The 18,273-nt window shown below is 39.4% G+C and overlaps 1 protein-coding gene across 50 annotated transcripts in view; it reads left to right on the top strand.

Moving 5' to 3' along the window:
• The first annotated feature begins 6,142 nt into the window (after positions 1-6,142).
• The window catches only part of TTN (titin), a 269,971-nt gene continuing 257,840 nt past the window's right edge, over positions 6,143-18,273 (top strand). For 49 of the 50 annotated variants that reach the window (XM_032479831.1, XM_032479812.1, XM_032479785.1 and 46 more), the window contains exons 1-7: positions 6,144-6,365; positions 8,543-8,646; positions 10,864-11,067; positions 12,550-12,837; positions 13,316-13,401; positions 13,511-13,755; positions 17,648-17,933. In XM_032479831.1, the coding sequence (XP_032335722.1) occupies positions 8,556-8,646; positions 10,864-11,067; positions 12,550-12,837; positions 13,316-13,401; positions 13,511-13,755; positions 17,648-17,933 (1,200 nt within the window). In that variant the 5' untranslated portion in view covers positions 6,144-6,365; positions 8,543-8,555. Of the gene's footprint in view, positions 6,366-8,542; positions 8,647-10,863; positions 11,068-12,549; positions 12,838-13,315; positions 13,402-13,510; positions 13,756-17,647; positions 17,934-18,273 lie in introns of all 50 variants that reach the window. The other variant, XM_032479832.1, reaches the window with a different exon arrangement.

The following is an 18,273-nucleotide window of genomic DNA, read 5'->3' as shown; positions in this document are numbered from 1 at the left end:
GACCTTCCCCAGGGTGTTTGCTTGTCTCTCATACATTTACCAAAAGATCCATGCAGCATCCCTAAGGACTTTTCTACATCAACAGTCTGAAATCCAAGAGCATAATTATCAAGCTGGAAGTGGATTTACTTACAAAAATATAAATTACTTGGTTAAGTGTAAAGTAGCACTTATTATTAATGCCAGTGAGAAAATGTGGATAACTTTACAACAGGGAATGTGAACTTTGTCAAAAACTCTTAAAGGTAATGGTTAATCACCTGTCAGTCAATCACACAGAAAACTAGCATCCTAGCCAGAGTGCTCCTGGCTTTCAGTTTCAATTTCTGTCAAAGGGACACCTGAGAGATGCTCCTTACCAGAGATCTTGTGACTATTATAAATCCCACCCACAGGTCAGGGGGTGAGGCCCCACTCTCGTTCTTATTATTTGAAACTTGCGCTAAATCTCTTCAACCCCTCATTCAGTTGCATTTAGTGAGTTGCCTTTTAGTGTGATGCCCTTGACTTTTGTTAAAAGGTTCCACCCAAAATACTAACGTATAAATTAGGTCACTACACCTGCTACAGATACATTATTAAACACTATATGTTCTGTATATCACTCAGGACCCTCTCTGTAAAGTTGTGCACAATACGTTTTTAAAATTCAGTGTGAAAAAGATTGCATTTCCCCAAGGAATTGGTACGCTTCCCTCTCTAGATTGAAAAGCATGTCTGTTTATTCTTTAACTTTCAGGAGGTCCATCGTCACACCTGAAGATCAGCGATGGCAAATGTTGTGGCCTTCCTGGTTTGTGAGCGTATGTTGTTCTTTGACAGGGTTTTAGTTCTCTACTCTGTTTCTATTTTCTCTGAAAGTTACTCTTTATTTGCATTTCTCTCTTATCATATTTTATCCCCTTTGGCTGAAAGCCTCAGTTCTTTTGTGGAATGAAATGGAAAGTTTCCAGCTGAGTTACCCTTTCCAGGAGAAGCTCTCCTGTTTTTTAAATTTTTTTCATGGTGGTACTGGGGATTGAACCCAGGACCTCGTGCATGCCAAGCATGCGCTCTACCACTGAGCTGTACCCTCCCCTCCAGAACTCTGCTTTTGTTTTCCCTTCCTCTGCTCTGCTCCATCTCTGGGTTCGTGGGCACTTATTGTCTCTCAGTTATTTTGGCTCTGCCCTTCCCATCGTCTCTCCTCACATTGTTACGTAGCTCTCTTGTCTTTAGAACTATTAAGTGAAGGATTTTATGCTGTCTGTTAGCCCCCATAGTGGTACATGGAAGATCCTCACAAACCACTTGAGAAGAAAAGAGAGAGAGGAGGGATGAAGAGGAAAGTAAGAGAAGTCTGAACGTAATGTAAAAAATACTTGCAGCCTGTAAGGGAGAAAGGGCAAGGTAGAAGTCTATTGGGAATTGAAACAACTATCTAGTAGTGAAGGTAAATGCTTAGGATGGTTTACTGGGGAGAGAAGTTTTGATTGTTGTCGCTATACAAGGAGATTAGGTCACAGGCAGACAGGAGGCACATGCAACTCAACAGCATAACTGAAGAGAGTCTAGTGAAGGGACGATTATGAGGTGTGGGCAGGTTCATGAACATGAACAGGAGGTGGTGCAGAGCCCTGGGAAAAGCCACACTGCACCCAGCCAAAAGCACGGGAAAGGAGCAGTTACCAGAGCCCAAAGAGATCACCTGCAGGAAAGGGTCCCAGACAGAGCACAGTCACAAGCAGGAGGTTATGGCCGAACTACAGACAGGTAAGGAGGGAGCCAAAGGAATAGCTTCCCCAGCCTCCCTCCCATAGGGTGGAGGGGGGCAGGTGGTGGATGAAGGGCGGCTGGAGATTATCCAGTACCCTGCACTTGGCTGTGTTTATAATTAGGTGAGGAAATGTGGGTGGGTGGTGGTGGTATTTGACTAAGAATTCGGAATAGATGGGGTAAAACAGAGGGTAAAAGGCCTGAATCTCTTCAACAGACATACACTATCTTCAGAATTCCATAGGAACAGAAATCATTACTTAAGGCTCAAAAGATCTTTCAAATATTTCTTGCTGTTGTTTTCGAGACAGTAGAGCTGCCTTCAAGGTCATTTGCAGATTTTTGTCCTTCACAGGCTCTTTTACTGTCAGATGATCCACCCCTTAATATATCAACTATATGAAAACATACCCACCATTAATGCAGTTGACTAGTTAACATAACTTTTTTGTAGGCATTTGATAAACATCTGTTTTTTTTTTTAATTTTGCCGATTCCTTTTTGTATTTCAGAGAAGAACTTATTTTTCAACTCCAAAGACATTTTTGGCCCCAAAAGAGCCCTTAAGCCTTAGGTCTGAGCCTGCAGTGGTTACTGGATAAAGTGAACTCGACCACCTCCCTCTGGCGTCTGTAAAGCTTATTATTTAATGTCACCTCCTATGAGCATCTGCTAGTGGTTGGATTTGATCTGGTTTAAGGTTTCCTGTCCCAAGCTTCCAGAAACCCAGCTTATTTCTTCTTTAAGATTCCAGTAGTTTTGGGGATTTGCTTTAATTCTACATATAAATGTCATGTCACCTTCTGGCGTCCTTCAGGGAAAGACATGATTTGTATTTCTGAGCTCACTTTTGGACCTTTCAGAGATTTCTTAGAGAACACTGTTGTGGACATTCAGCTGTGTAGTTAGATCATAGATCAAATGAATATTACCAAGCACAGAAATGATTTGCTTTTACGTCATGTTTGACAGGGACAAACAAACTAAATGCCTGTCGTCTGTCAGAGTCTCACTGTCCTGGGCCCTGTCACATTCATTCTGTCATTTAATCTTCCCCCAAACCCTTTGAAGCAGATATTATGATCCCCAATTTACAACTGACAAATCTAAGACTCTGAGATGCAAGTGAGTTGCTGAAGCCCGCATAGGGGAGGAGCGAATTTCCATGTGCCCTTGGAGTCAGGGCTACAGTGAAATTCAAGACTCACTTCATGATCTTTCTTATTGTGGTAGAAGTATCACACATGTCTAAAACAATCTTTTTGCATTTAAGATGCCGTTGAGTGTGTCAGCAACTACTAGTACACCTGGAAACAACTGTAGGAATCAATTAATTTGATCTTACTTGGAAGTCATAAAAAGCAGGGGGCAAAGAGGTCTCTTCTTGAATTGTAAGCATCACTTCCTTGCCCCCAGTGGAGCTTTGCATGCCTTTACAACTCAAGGAACACAGACGATACACCATTAGAACAGGTCATTTAGGTCAGCACATTCTTCCCTATGCACATCCTGAATTTCATTTTCTACTTCCTTGTATGAAAATAGCTCAATGATAAGCTTCTATTTCAACTCTGAAACACTTTATGAGTGGAAGGGACTTTTTAGATAGAATATTACTAGATTTGACTGTGCTTAACTAAAATGCACGCTCCTTGAGAGCAGAGATTCTGCCTATTGTGTGCATTGCTATAATTCCAGTGCTTGAGTGGTGTTTAAAACAGTAAGAATGCATAAAAAATAATATAGTGAATTATAAGAGCCATTAATGTTACTCTTTTGTCTCAGAAAGGATTTTTACATTAGCCTTAAAAACTGTACCCATTTCTCAAATAACTCACAGTAAGCCCTTCCCTGAGTCATTGGTCCTCTGGAGCATAAACAAAGTCTGACCACAACCACAGTTTTGTCGATGGAGTTACTGCCTGAGTTTTACACATATGCTGGTCTAGGCTTCAGTCGTAGATTACTAAGAATTTATTAGAAGTTTATGTGGACCATGAGCTCCAAAAGTACAGGAACCAGCTGTCTTGTTGGTCACCACTGTCTAGCATAATGCCTGGCAAAAGTCACCACTCAATAGACATTTGTTGAGTCAATAAACAATGACAGAATCCAAAATTATAACTTACTGCAGTATTCAGCACTGAGCATATTCTTAATACATATTTATTGAATTGCATTGACTATAATGTTCAAAAAGAGAATCACACCATGCATTCCAAAACTAAGTAGGCATTATATTTGAATTATCAGCTGTTTAGGATTATCTATGGGACTCCTCCCTGCTGTTTGGTAAATTAAGATCTAACTGCATCAGCAAAATCCCCAAATCTAAGTAGTATTTGGTTTCCTCTGGACTAGCTCACTATATTCCAACTATGGAATATTTAATTTTAAAACTAGTGCTTACCATGATAATCCAATAATATGGCCTCTTTCCAAAGTAGTATATTAGTTATTTACTAACTGGCCTCTTCTTTTCTTTCCCTTTGCCTCCTTCCTTCCTGCCTCCCTTTCTTCTTTTCTTCCTTCCTTTCTTAACTCTGAATGTCACTGAAGATATGAATGCCAAAAGGCAAGTATTTTGACAATATTGCAAGGTCTAGAAACATCCAAGAACAATGAGTAGACAAACAGCTTTGGAGGACAGACACTTGACCTGACATCTGTAATATATGGTCCATCTTCCCTGTTTTTGAGCACCAGGTCTAGATGACACAAACATCAAGATTCTATTCATTCATTCCCTCTAGTTCCCATAAGGATTAAAGCGGTTCCACTTTGGTTCCAACAAATATAACAAGACATTAACATTGCTTCACATTAGGTTAAATGAATCTAAAAATGCACATTCACACACACACACACACACACAAACATGTGCACAAACACATTTTAACTAGAGAGCCAATTGGTGAACACTGCAAATTAGAAAGATCATATGACATTTCTAGGCTTGCTTTGCCTTATGACTGGCAGGTTGCCTGTAACATGGACTCTAGTTGGGAATAATTTTTAAGATATAGAACATGAAACTATACGTTTGTTTCTGAATGAAGCAATCAAACAGGATTTTGGCAGATAGAATCTATAGTAGGGAAAATGATACCAGCAATACAGATGCCACTGCTTACGTACAGAAGACAAATGTTTAAAAAAACACATCTTGTCTATATAGCTGTACTAAATCAGTTGTCCAAGATATTGTAGTTCTGTTTAGTGTTAAGAAGCTAATCACTATATAAATAACATAGTATGAAATACTCAGGAAGTTGAAAAGTCAAATGTATGTCTAAGTTCTTCCACATCAGGGGACTTTTATTATAGCCATAGATTTAACTTAAACTTTAAAATTTTAGTCTATTTTATTAAGAAAAATCTCTTTTCATTATCAGCATGACAATCTTCTTCCCTCTTGGTGAAGTTTTACAAATCTCTCAGCTGAACTATTATAAAGCTCTTCTGGTATGCTCTTTGTATTTGAAATATCTCTTGCTTGAAATTAAATTCGGTCTTAAAATAGCAGCTATATCATCTCCTAACCACTTCCCATTAGTAGCAGCAAACTCCAGAGATTAGCAAAGCAGCCTTCATGTGCCTGAAAAAGAACCCTATGGATGATTTAAACAGGAGATTTGTCTGCTCATTAAGGATCAGTGCATGTATATTTGTAAATATTAATGCCAGAGGAAAATGAAATCTAAAAAAAAAAAAAAAGAAAAGAAAAGAAAAGAAAAGAAATCCTGTTACCGTATGTACTAAATCTAAGCGGAGTTCAGATTTTGCCTTTCATGGTTATTTCTTGCAGGGCCGCGTAAACACATAGCTCATTAACGTTGGCTTCACTCTCCCCAAAGGACAAGTGGATTCTGGAGAGTGTAGATAGTATAAATGAGCTGTCTTCAATGCTGAGGTTTTTAAGCACTGATTCTTCAAAGAAAGTGAAGTCTTATGCAGGAGATAAATTCCCTCATCTGTTGTCATGATTGACAGGTCCATTTGGTTGCTTGTGTGGGGGAGGGGAACAGGAACGGCGCCTGACTCAGGGCAGAGCCCTCAGGCTTGGAGCTATTTTGTTTGATTGCCCACAAGTGTCTTCTATTGTCACAAATTCTCCTCAGACCAGTGTTGTCAGAGTTTAACAGGGGCCACAGGTGCTCTTCCTTCAGCCTCAATAGAGTTATTCTCTCAGTAAAGTTCTATTTCCCTGGTAAAGCCTCTTTTGAGGGGCTAAATTTAGCACTGCCAATCAAAAGAACAGGTGGTCCGTGCCTACCAAATAGGTCCTTCTCCCATCATGCTTTCCTGGGAGAGCCAATCACCTTGCGCCCTGCCCTAAGGCTGCGGGGCTGTCAGCAGATCTGGCAAATAAAAGGGCAGGGCCCGACCCCTGCTTTCGAGCAGTCGTGCATTCCCAGCCTCGCCTCGGGTGTAGGGATTGCATAGAAAAGCAAAACTACACAGTCTCGACTGTGTAGTTTTGTTTTTAAGTTTAGAGGCTCACCGATTCATGTTGGAGATGGTCGACAAAACCAACTCTAGATAGGACGTCGTTTCAGAAGCCACCTGGGGCTTAGTCCCACCCTTTTTGGGCACTCTTGAGAAATCAGGTGAGCAGCGTCTTTTCTTATTAGTAGAGTCCCTTCCTTAGTGATTTCTATTTCTAGTTAGCTTTGTGTGCTAAACGCCTATAGAGAGGTGTTTGTCTAACTACTTGGTGCTGGGGCTGTCTGCTCTTTGAATCTGCTGGTTAAATTCTGTTTTAAAGTAGGGGAACGCTTTTCTTTAAGAAGTTCAGCGTTTTAGCATATCAGCACAGGCAATGATTCAAATTGTTCAGATGCGCCTAATATTCTAAAAATTTTAAAGATGAGGTCTGAAATGGTGATAGAAATGTTTGCTTCTTTTATATAGCCTTTTTTTTTTTGTCTCTTGAGAATGTTCAAGGTTATATTACTCCGTGATAAAGTGAGACACACCAAGAATAGCTCTGATAAAATGCATGTGGTATCAGCTACACCCTGATGACTTTTTAAGGGAATCAACTGCTGAGATATCAGTTGCAGGACAGTGACAGAACACTTGCCGGCTGTCAGTCAACGCTGGAGAGTTTATTTTGGGAACATGACATTTTAGATGCATACCTCCAGCTCTAATTAGACAAAGGGCCCTCAAGAGCGAGTGCTAAAGCAACAAAATTTACCTAAACAATAGGAATAGAAGACCAATTTAGGCTAGTTAATTGCAATACATTTTAATATTTGGAGAAAAAAAAGGAAAAGCTATAAAATTGTTTTCTAAAATACTCAGAATTTCATTATGTATTTTAATTCAACTCAATCAAGTTACATGATATGAGATAAATGTTGATGCTAAGAGGGTAAGAAATGTTTTAGAGACTTATTTTGAATTAAACGTTGATTTTTCCATCTTCCTGGGATTGGATCACTAGTTGTAAATGCCTATACATACATAGGTGTATAAAACATAAATTGTGTAAAAGAATACAGCTATTTTTAGAAGATGCACTAGCTTATACACAGGAAACGTTACACACACAAATTGACTTGTCCTAAAGATAATATGCTATGATAAGAAGTTCTTGACAATAGTTTCACAAGGAGCTTTTGGATATTATCTGAATTTTTCAAGTTTAAATTTTGTCTCAGAATTCTAGTTTCATTTTCTTTTTAACTAAGTGAAGAAAGTTACAGTAAGGTACAGACTTATCACTAGAAAGAGTATTGCTCCATAAAATTTTAGTAAATAGAAAATTTTATGAAAAATAGCAGTGAAGCAATTGACCACTGAAATCTTTTTTTATATCAGAATAGTGGAATAGTCACATTGAGTAATAAGGTATTTATGCAACAGAAAATTCTTCACATAGTCTCTCTAGGCAAAGCACTTTCTTCCATATAACAAAAGAACTTAACTTCCAATTACATATTTTTTATTTTTAATATTTATGCTATGAAAGCCTAGGTGTTTTCACTTCAACTACATTTCAGACCAACTTCCATTTTTCAGAGCTGGCACATTAAAATCTCAAGTATTTTTCTTTCAGATCCATAATAAATTTTGGCCTACTCAGTTGAAGTAATATTCAGGAAAATTTAAACTTAACAGTAGCCACATTTATTGAGCAGGTACAATATGAGGAAAGATTAAGAAACAGAAAGCTCTGTATGCTGTCTGCAGAAGGTTTGCATAGTTGACAAGTCTTTCCAAAACTTTTCAAGGGAGGAAAGAAAGTGCAAAATTCAAATTTTTCATTTTGATGACTCTTAAATATAAGTCACCTGGATTACTTAAAGTAATAGTGCCTGAATCTTTCTCAACTTTATAGATACAGTGAATGAAAAATATTGAGGGGAAGGAAACTTTTTTAAAATAATTCTTTCAAACGTTGAACTGATGCAAAGATTCATTTTAGACTTTTCACACATCTCTTTTATTATCCGTCACTATCTCCAGCTTTTTCCAGCTTTCCCTTTCTCCAACTCTCTCCCAGATTTCCCCTTTAGTATGACTGAATTTCCCTCTTTGACGAGTGCATTCCTTTTCTCTGCTCGCTTGAATTTTTTTCCATTTTCCCTTACACTTGCTACTCTGTCAGGTTACAAGTGAACTCAGAGGCCAAAGTCAAGCCACAAACACAAGTCCTGCCCATCACTCTGGGCCCACAGATGATCAATGAGCAACCTGTTTGGAAAATGTGTATCTCTGTCATCTACAGAGTAGCTCCTTACCTGAGACCGTCTAATTTTTTTCTCTTCCTTTTCAGAGTGCCTAAAAAGATGACAACTCAAGCTCCGACGTTTACGCAGCCGTTACAAAGTGTTGTGGTACTGGAGGGTAGTACCGCAACCTTTGAGGCTCACATTAGTGGTAAGCTCACCCCTTCCCACCATTCCTTTGTCTTCCTTGCCCCCTCTCCAGTAAGTTAACTTTGCTGTGGGACTTGATGCCAAATTTAAGCCCTGCTCTCACTGTGTAAAACTGGCCCAGCTCTATGGAAGGGCCACTCTAAAGGTATACCGTTCAGAGTCCTGACAAAATATGACAATATAATGGCTTGAAAATGTTTTATTCATGTTTGTAATTCCACGAAACAAAATAATTAGCATTGGATTAAAATTACCGTCAGAATCCAGCTGCTAAGTAGGACCAGATTTGGTTATTCTATATTTGGATATAGCTACAGAACCCGACTGGAAGCCAAGAACTCCAGCCTTGGAGGGGCCAGCCAGGGAGCTGCTGGGCAAGGAGCCTGGGGCTGAGCGCTCTCTGTGCCTGAGCCTCTGTGGTTTTATACGGAAAATAATATAACTGACTTTCCTCAGAGACAGAACTTTCAGTGATGAGCTAACGCCTACGTATTTTATTCTTTCATTTTCAATCTTTAATAAGTTATTCTAGTAAAAATCAAAGCCTTTCCAATCATTTTGCAATGACAACCAAAAATGTTATCTACCACTTGGGTTCCTATACTAAAGAGACACAAACAACCCTAGAATTTTATTTAAAAGGAAGTTCTGTGTCTTTTTTTCCTCTTGTTTTCCTTCTTTATAACTCAGTTCAGGGCTGGTTTTGAAAACGGATAATTTCTGGGACCTGTCATCATGTAACATAGTAGGGGTAATCTATGAACTCTATTGTAAATAACCTCCAAATTAATCAATATTGTCTCCTTCAGTATTGTAACTGGTCATGTAAGATGATATGGATTAATTAAAAGACGATGTTTGATGCACTTCTATGGTGCATTGTTCCTCTTTTTTTTAATTTTATGGCTTATAATAAAGATATAAAATAAGATTTCCTTTTCTTTTCTCTTTCCTTTTGTTTTCTATTTTATGTATTGATCTTATTCATAACCGGATAACACTTTCACATTGCACAAACATCATGTAATCATTCTTCAGTTTCTACTGTACATGTATATAGAGACCAATTCAGTTCTTCTCATGCATGGCGAACTCTGACTCCCAAATAATTTACTTATTTATCTTGTAACACTCAGTAACTTCTGAACTGAGCAGAACACATAGGGCTTCAGCGGGAGTTTTGCCTGCTTGTGGAGTCGTGGAATTCAGTTTCCCCATAGCTTTTTGTTCCTTCACACTTTGTGCTAATAAATTCTTAGAAATATACCAATGAAAATATTTGACCCCACGAATTAGTCAAATAAACTCTTCATTTGGCCACGGTGGGAGACTGGCTAACATGAGGACAACGAAGGAAGCTTTCTCTTGCTTATCTTTACCTCCTGAGTTCGAGTCAGATTACCAGCCTTGAGGCCAAATCCAAAATAAACCAGGCCCTGAATTTACCTCATGCCTCCTGGAGGCAGGATTTTAGTCTACTTCAAACATCAAACCGTGTGCTTGTAGTCTTTAGCCCCACAATTCATGGTGGGCGAAGAGAACTTGGCTTTTCTACCTGCAAGTCCAAGTATCCCTGTTGTTCTGAAAGATGAGGTTTGGCTTCATGTCTGGTTGTATGAGAAGCTGCCCCTCCGCAGGATGGCATTTTTACTGGCTGCACATTTGAGAGGCAGGAGGGCTCAGGAAGTCAGTGTCCCTGTCCCCGCAGAGGAAGCTGAGAGACGAGTGTGTCCTCTTATGCTTGTTAGGTCAACCTGAGACCCTGTGCTGCTTTTGCTCCTCACTTGTTTTTGAAGAGGGTAACAGTCACACTTTATTCCGGTTTCCTTGGCTCTTCACTTTTATACTTCTCTTTCATGATTTTAATGATGTCTATTAAATTGCATCAGATAGCACCCTGGGCAGGAGGGCAGGAGATGGAAATTCTTGTCCTTTGTGTGCCACTGCTAACTCAGGGACCTCAGAAAAATCATTAAGACTTTTTTGGCCTCAGTTTCCTCCCCTATAAAACGAAGGTGCTGGCCTCTACATGAACCCACAGTCTTCTCTCATGTGGGTCTGCACTTCGATCACACAGCTGTCAGATGTTCACTGTCATTAAAGAGCATTACACTCTGGGTAGCTTTTACAGTTTAAGACAAGGGAGTGAACATAATGGGACAGAGCAGAGGACCTGGCAGTGCCCCAAACCTAAAGATGAATTCTCTTTGCTCTCCAGGTTTCCCAGTTCCTGAGGTGAGCTGGTTTAGGGATGGCCAGGTGATTTCTTCTTCCACTCTGCCCGGCGTGCAGATCTCCTTTAGCGATGGCCGCGCTAGACTGACGATCCCCGCCGTGACTAAAGCCAACAGTGGACGATACTCCCTGAGAGCCACCAATGGATCTGGACAAGCAACTAGTACTGCTGAGCTTCTCGTGACAGGTAGGCTGGAGGGGACCAGTCTGTCCTCTGCACCCCTCCCCTAGACGGCATCTCCAGGACCTGGGGCGGGGGGTCCACAAAAACTACTGAGCACAAGTAGATGCAGTGTGAGCCTAGAGAAGGGCCCGCTTGATGCTGAACTGACAGCAAAGTTGATGGTCTTGTGGAATTTAATTCTCCCCCTAAAAAAGGCTGAGAACCAGTTCCTCCGTACACATATTAACACTCAGAAGTTTATTAAGGAAATATTAAAAATCATGTTTCTGAGCAAGTAGAAAGGCTTGGAGCCTTGTCTACATGCCTACTAAGGAAATAGGTGTATCTCCAGGAATTCACACTTTAACCAGCACCTACATGATTCTAATGCTGGTGGTCCACAGACCACCCATTTAAGAAATACTGCTGTAGGCTATAAAGTTTAATAATTCTTCATTTACTTTCAATTTCTAAAAACACTACATGGTAAACCTACAGAGAAAAAGGCCAACGCTTTTGTGATTCAAATGAATGACACAGTTTTCCCAGAAAAGTTATCACCAATCTTCATGGTCTCTGTCACTTGTCTCCACCCTTTACTTCCTGGTAAGACACTAATACACAAAACATGGCATTACTTCACATAGTACCTAACAATATCTTTCATGAGCTGCATAATGTTACATGTGTTTATCCAATAAATTATACCTTCAGCACTATTCAATTATAGAGCTATTATTGACCTAAACAGATGGCGTATCAGGTGACATCAGGCATGAACTTTAACATAAATCCAGAAAGTTCAGAAATGGAAAATGCACAGGGTTGACAGCATCTGCTGTTGTTTATTGCTCAAAAACGTCAAAATTAATCCCATTCACACTTTGCATTTCATTTATAAAAAAATTTCTAACATAATTAACAAAAAAATCACTTTCTGTAGCATAACTAACATTAAATCTTGTCATTATTTGGATTAACATTTTAAATGCAAGTAAATATTTGGGTTATTTGAATACTGATCAAGTTGGAGATGATTTAGGATTTTTAAATTAAATTAAAATTTAATGATTCTCTGAGTCACAGGTGCACCCATCAAACCAGCCACTGGAATTCTTTTTAATGCAACTTACTGAAATATGTAAAGTTACCTTAACACATACTAATATAGTGCTAGATGTGAAGTTGGGAGGTACTGCTGGAAAGATTCTCTAGAAATGTTATAACAAGATCTGGGCTTTTTCTTGGAAGAAAAAAAATGGTGGCCTAGAACTGCTGAACAAAACAAAACAAAACGGTGGCGGGGCTGCCATCTGCCATCTCCTGACTCCATTCTTGCTGTCATCTGATGGATGAACTGGGCTCAAGGACAGTCAAGGATGTTTGGTTCAGCAAGTAATCTGCAAGTCATTGCCTGATTTTGGAACCAGAGCGGTGGTTATTTAAAAATAGCCAGCTGGGAGCACCCTGGCTGGAGGTCCTGATTTTTTTCTCTTCCTACTGCAGCGGAGACAGCGCCACCCAATTTTGTTCAACGACTGCAAAGCATGACTGTGAGACAAGGAAGCCAAGTGCGACTCCAAGTGAGAGTGACTGGAATCCCTACACCTGTGGTGAAGTTCTACCGGGACGGAGCTGAAATCCAGAGCTCCCTTGATTTTCAAATTTCACAAGAAGGCGAGCTCTACAGCTTACTGATTGCAGAAGCATACCCCGAAGACTCCGGAACCTACTCAGTAAACGCCACCAATAGCGTTGGAAGAGCTACTTCCACTGCTGAATTACTGGTTCAAGGTACGTGCTGGACGTTGAGGAACAGGGAGGAGGGGCGAAGACTGATTTAGGACAAAGTGGGGCTCAGGGACCACCTGCCTCCCCTCTGCAGTCTGGGGATGCTGTGAGCTGAAATCAAAGCTGGCTTTTCAACATCCACGAAAAGTCTCTTGAGATTCTATGCAGGAGTTCAGAATCATTGAAACCATCTGTGTTTTTTAACCCCACTAAAAACTGGAAAGTATTTCAATTAAGTCATCTGTGTTTTCAAATTGTTGACAAATAATACTTTAAAAAAATTCTAAGTAAATTCGTATCTAGTAATAAATACTATCTATGTTTCAACCTAATTTATATTCATACAAAATCTAGAGCTTTCTGCATTTTTCTCCATTGGAACACCTAGAAAATCTTATTAACTTTGTAGTCAGAATGAACATAATCCCTTTAAATGGGTCCTTGTGCCCCCTCCTATATATTTCTCTTTCCCTTCCTACAGGTGAAGAAGTAGTACCCGCTAAAAAGACAAAGACAATTGTTTCGACTGCTCAGATTTCAGAAACACGACAAACCCGGATTGAAAAGGTTTTTTTTTGGTTTTGTTTTAATATATTGTCCATTTTTAAGCCTTTCAGATAGGTGCTTCACCAACTATTCCTCCTCAACATGGGCTTTTTTTTTCCTTCTTTTACAGAAGATTGAAGCCCACTTTGATGCCAGATCAATTGCAACAGCTGAGATGGTCATAGATGGTGCCACTGGGCAACAGCTGCCACACAAAACACCTCCCAGGATACCTCCGAAGCCAAAGTCGAGGTCTCCCACACCACCATCCATTGCTGCCAAAGCACAGTTGGCTCGCCAGCAGTCACCATCGCCAATAAGACACTCCCCTTCCCCAGTCAGACACGTGCGGGCACCGACCCCATCTCCTGTCAGGTAAAGCCTTTTAAAAGAGATCAGGTCACTATGCATTTTTTGAATTAGGTTTAATCCAATAAGAAGAGAAATAGAAGTAAGCAGTCAGACATGTAGCATGTGATAAAGGCGGTAAACCTAGAATATACTGATTGATTTTCATAAATCCTCACTATCCACAGATATGTTAGAGAACTTTATAAACTTGGATTCTGAATTCTTATTTGTATACCATTTAATGAATATGTGATTTGGGGCCAAGAAAAAACATAGGGAAATGAGAAGAGCACAGAATTTAGGGTCAGAAGTCCTGCATTCAATCAGCTTGATCACTTGCTAAAATGTGATTTAGGAAATAATAATAATAAAATAGTTGCTAATATATATTGATCACTTTCTCTATGTCAGACATTTGATTGGCACTCTGTGGACATTATCTCGTTAAATATACACAGCAGCCTCTAAGAATTAGCATCCCTAATTTTATACATAGGTGACTGGAGCTAAAGAAGTTAAATAATTTGCTTAAGGTCATTTGTAAATTATAGAGAATCACAGAATAATCTCAAGGTGTGTTGTGAGGATTCAGCGAGGTCATTAGTTGAAGGTACCTTGTAAATGTAAAATAGTTATACAGGTGTTCTCTGGCTCTGATATAATAAGGAAAACCTTGTAAGTGTTTTACATGTGCTTGTATTATTTTATCTAGAATATAAAATGGGTTTCTGTTGGGTTTCTAGGCTTAGTTAATATGAAAGTATTTTACAAAGTAAGCATCTATCATGAGGGCTCAGAAACTATATAGTCAAGTGTAAACTATCCATAGCAAATTTGAAACTTTGGATTTTGGCTTAACATGCTAAGGTTTTTTGTTTTTTTTTTTAATGCAGTAAACTGATAAAAGGGGAAAATTTGGAGTAAACAAAAAAATGTTTCTTGATCAGTTTAAATTAATTTTTAAATGTAGAAAAAGTTCCCCTGCCAAGAAAAATTTTAAAAGGATAATAAGTAGATAGTTCATCTAAAAAAAAGTAGATATTTCATCTCAAACTTACTGTGAAGTTACTATAGTCAAAACAGTATGATTTGGTGAATGACAATGCATCAGAGGAGAAGAACAGAGTCCAGAAACAGATTCAACTATCCAGGAAATTCAGTTTTTAATCAAAGGGACCCTTCAGTTCACTGGGGAAAAGGACATTTTGCTCGATGAAGAATGCAGGCCCGATTATCTCTCCGTTTGGGAGAAAACAAATAAAAACCCCCTCCTCAGAGCACTTACAAAATAAAGAGAAAATAAATATAAACCTCTACCTCACACCACTCAGTTTGACTAGAGAGCCACATTTCAAAAGATAAACAAAAAACGAGAACAAAATTGGTGAAAACATTTATAGGGAAGAGCGTTTAAAAATAGATTTACAGATTTCACTACATAAAAATCTATCTATGGCAAAAGGGAGGTCATTGCTAAACCAAAGAGTGCATTAGTGAAAAAGTTTTAAAGGTGCCTCTTCCTCAAGGTGCTTCATTGCCTCTGCTGTGAAAGTGTTGTAACAAACACGCAGCGGCTGCAGAGTGAGTGGTACAGGTCTGGCATCAGTGCGGAGCCCACACAGCTGCACATGTGATGTGGGGTGAGGCCCCCATAGGGAAGCCAAATGAAAGCAGTAGAGCTGGAAGGAAATGCTTTCTACACTTATGAGAAGAACTAATACGCCAGGTGTATCAAAAAGCTTCCACAACTTAATTACTAAAGAAAAAAGTGAGCAACACAAATGAAAAAAATGGATAAAAGGCAAGCATTTCACACAAAGAGGCCATGTAAATACCCAACAGATACATGGAAAAATGCTAGATATTTTCCAATCTTGATTACATTGACCACCTAAAAAAGTAAAGATATTGGTCAACATTAATATGAAGCCTTGACCAAAAAGTTCGTCTAGCTATCAAATAAGAAATGTGCTCTGTCTCTGGTTAACTCCAAGTTTGCACACTGTGAAATCACAAGGCAGGCCCAATGTGGTTTCTCAGGGCCTCACCATATTTTTAATCCAAGCCGAGGGTCATTTAGAATTATAGAGCTTCCCTGATTCTGTGGAGCATTGTGACTGTCTTAGAAGTTCTGAGAATTCGTTAGTAACCATCCCAGTTATTTAGCCTGCAAGATTTGCTTTAAAATAATTAAGAAATTAAAATACCAATATATGGAGAAAATAATGGTTATCCAAGATAAACAACTTCCTCAAGTGCTTCCTGGTTTAATCTTGATTTTTTTGTCATAGAGTAAGGCAAACATATTTCATTGAATAAGGTACATTGTATCTAGCTGCGACCAGGGGATTATTTTTTATTGTAAGAGCAGAAATAAGCACTTTAGTGACTCAAATTACATTGATTTTCACAGTTATGGGCTTCCCTGCAACCTGCTGCTGATCACTCAAGTCATGCTAATCATGTCTTTAATTCTGTTTGAATTAAACCCACTTTACTAGGGACAGCAAAAACAAGGCACACGTTGAAACTTGCAAGTACATGTTACTTTGCTTTTCTTCAATTGGTGTAAACCCTTTGTTATTCTAAACTAGTCTTTGTTAGAGTTCTAAGGCCGTCACTTTCAGAATAGAGCCATGTTCCCCTAGATGTCCTGTCAGCTGATTACAACTCCACTTAACAAAACGTAAATTGATTTTCACCAAAAAACTGTTAAAGAAAATAAACATTTCTTCACGAATTTGGTTAATATTGTAATGTTGCACTGTTAAGTTACTCAGTAATTTAGAGCAGGTGTCGACTGCACCTTGAGCCCTAGTTAGAATAATTGTTTCATTTATGATCAGTGTATGTTAAATACCTTGTGCAGTGCCAGAATACATTTATAAACGTTTTCCTAGATACAGTAAACGCAGTGATAAGGCAGTACTGCCACCTAGAGGCAAAAGTGTAATAAGCCTTATCAAAAGAAATTAAGGAAAATTTTATCTTAAAATAGTTGACTAACCCATAGAATTATTACTGTAGCTCAGGAACTGTCTTTTTTGGCTATAAATGCCAGAATTTAGCACCCAGATTCTTCAACTGATGCTACTGCACTTTGGACACACATAAAAAGCAATGAAAACCATTTTGGAACAAACCACCTTATCTATTTAATCACAAGCTATTGAATCCTTAGGTTTCAAATTAGCCAGTTACCACAGCCTCTAGAAGGATATTTAACAGAAGTCCAGGGTATAATACAGTGATGATGAGGGTAAAATACAGAAGAAATTTTAAAGAGCAGTTCACCACACTTTGACAAGAACAAGTTTCCAAAGTGTGTTGCACAGCTTACACCCAGAAATGTTCCTCAAAGAGTAGTGAGAAAACCTGGAGATTTATAAGGCATATGGGCACAGTGAAGCCTGTGGGAAGTTCAGCAGGGAAATGAAAAAGGTTTGCCTTATTTAGCCTTGAGCTGCACAGGCGTTTAGATTACAGAAACTTTTCTTCCTTCAACACCTATTTGACATCCCTTCACCCCCCAGAATTGGGAGTACAGAGAAGTTTAGAGTTATGATTACTTTATTTGCTGTGTCCTTTCTTTGGCTGCATTTGAAGGAAGCACCTTCTGCTGTCTTGACTTTTCTGAATGCGAGAAAGTGGGGCAGGGGACAGAAATCTTTAGCTTAGAATTAAATCTAATTTTCTTACAGAATTACAAGCAGATGAGAATAAGGCTCACTGAGATTTAAAACAAATTACTTCCAAGTACATTATTTGCCCCTGCACAGGTTATTGAGCTACAGATTTTAAAACTCTGCCTTAAATTAAACACTTACAGGTTTTTCTTCCATTATTCAAATCTGATGACCCAGAGAGCTGGTTTTTTTGTCTCGGGGTTCTTTGACTTCTGCCATTTGGTTTTCAGGTCCGTGTCCCCAGCAGGGAGGATCTCCACGTCCCCCATCAGATCTGTTAGGTCTCCGTTACTCGCCCGAAAGACTCAGACGCCTACCGTGCCCCCAGGCCCCGAAGTTCCTCCGCCTTGGAAGCAGGAGGGCTACGTGGCCTCAGCTGAGGCTGAGATGAGAGAAACCACGGTGACAAGCGCTACTCAGATCAGGACGGAGGAGAGATGGGAAGGGAGATACGGGATGCAGGAGCAAGTGACCATCACCAGAGCGGCTGCCGCTGCCGCTGCCGGTGCTGCAGAGGTACTGCCAGAGCAGTCTTGTTTCCTTTTTCTTCCTTTCACGTTCTGCTTTCTCCTGTCAGAATCCTGCCGTGAAATGAGTCTGTATAGGTTGAAGGGGAAATGCACAGACGGATAAGAGCAGAACAGAAACTGAAGACCAGATTTGGCTTATGCTTTGTGAGGGCATTTCTAATTGGGACCAAGGCTCTAATCCGTGAGATTTTCATGACACACAGGTTTTAGCCAAACATACCGTATCTTTCTTGTCAGTGATAAATGCTTATGCATGTGTTTGTTTCACTCTAGGTAGCTTGGTTTCCAGCGTTCTTTTTGTATTTTCTACTGGGCGTGTCCTTCCC

This window comes from Camelus ferus, chromosome 5 (assembly GCF_009834535.1).
Source record: "Camelus ferus isolate YT-003-E chromosome 5, BCGSAC_Cfer_1.0, whole genome shotgun sequence".
Lineage (NCBI taxonomy): Eukaryota > Metazoa > Chordata > Mammalia > Artiodactyla > Camelidae > Camelus > Camelus ferus.
This window is presented reverse-complemented; position numbering and strand designations above follow the sequence as displayed.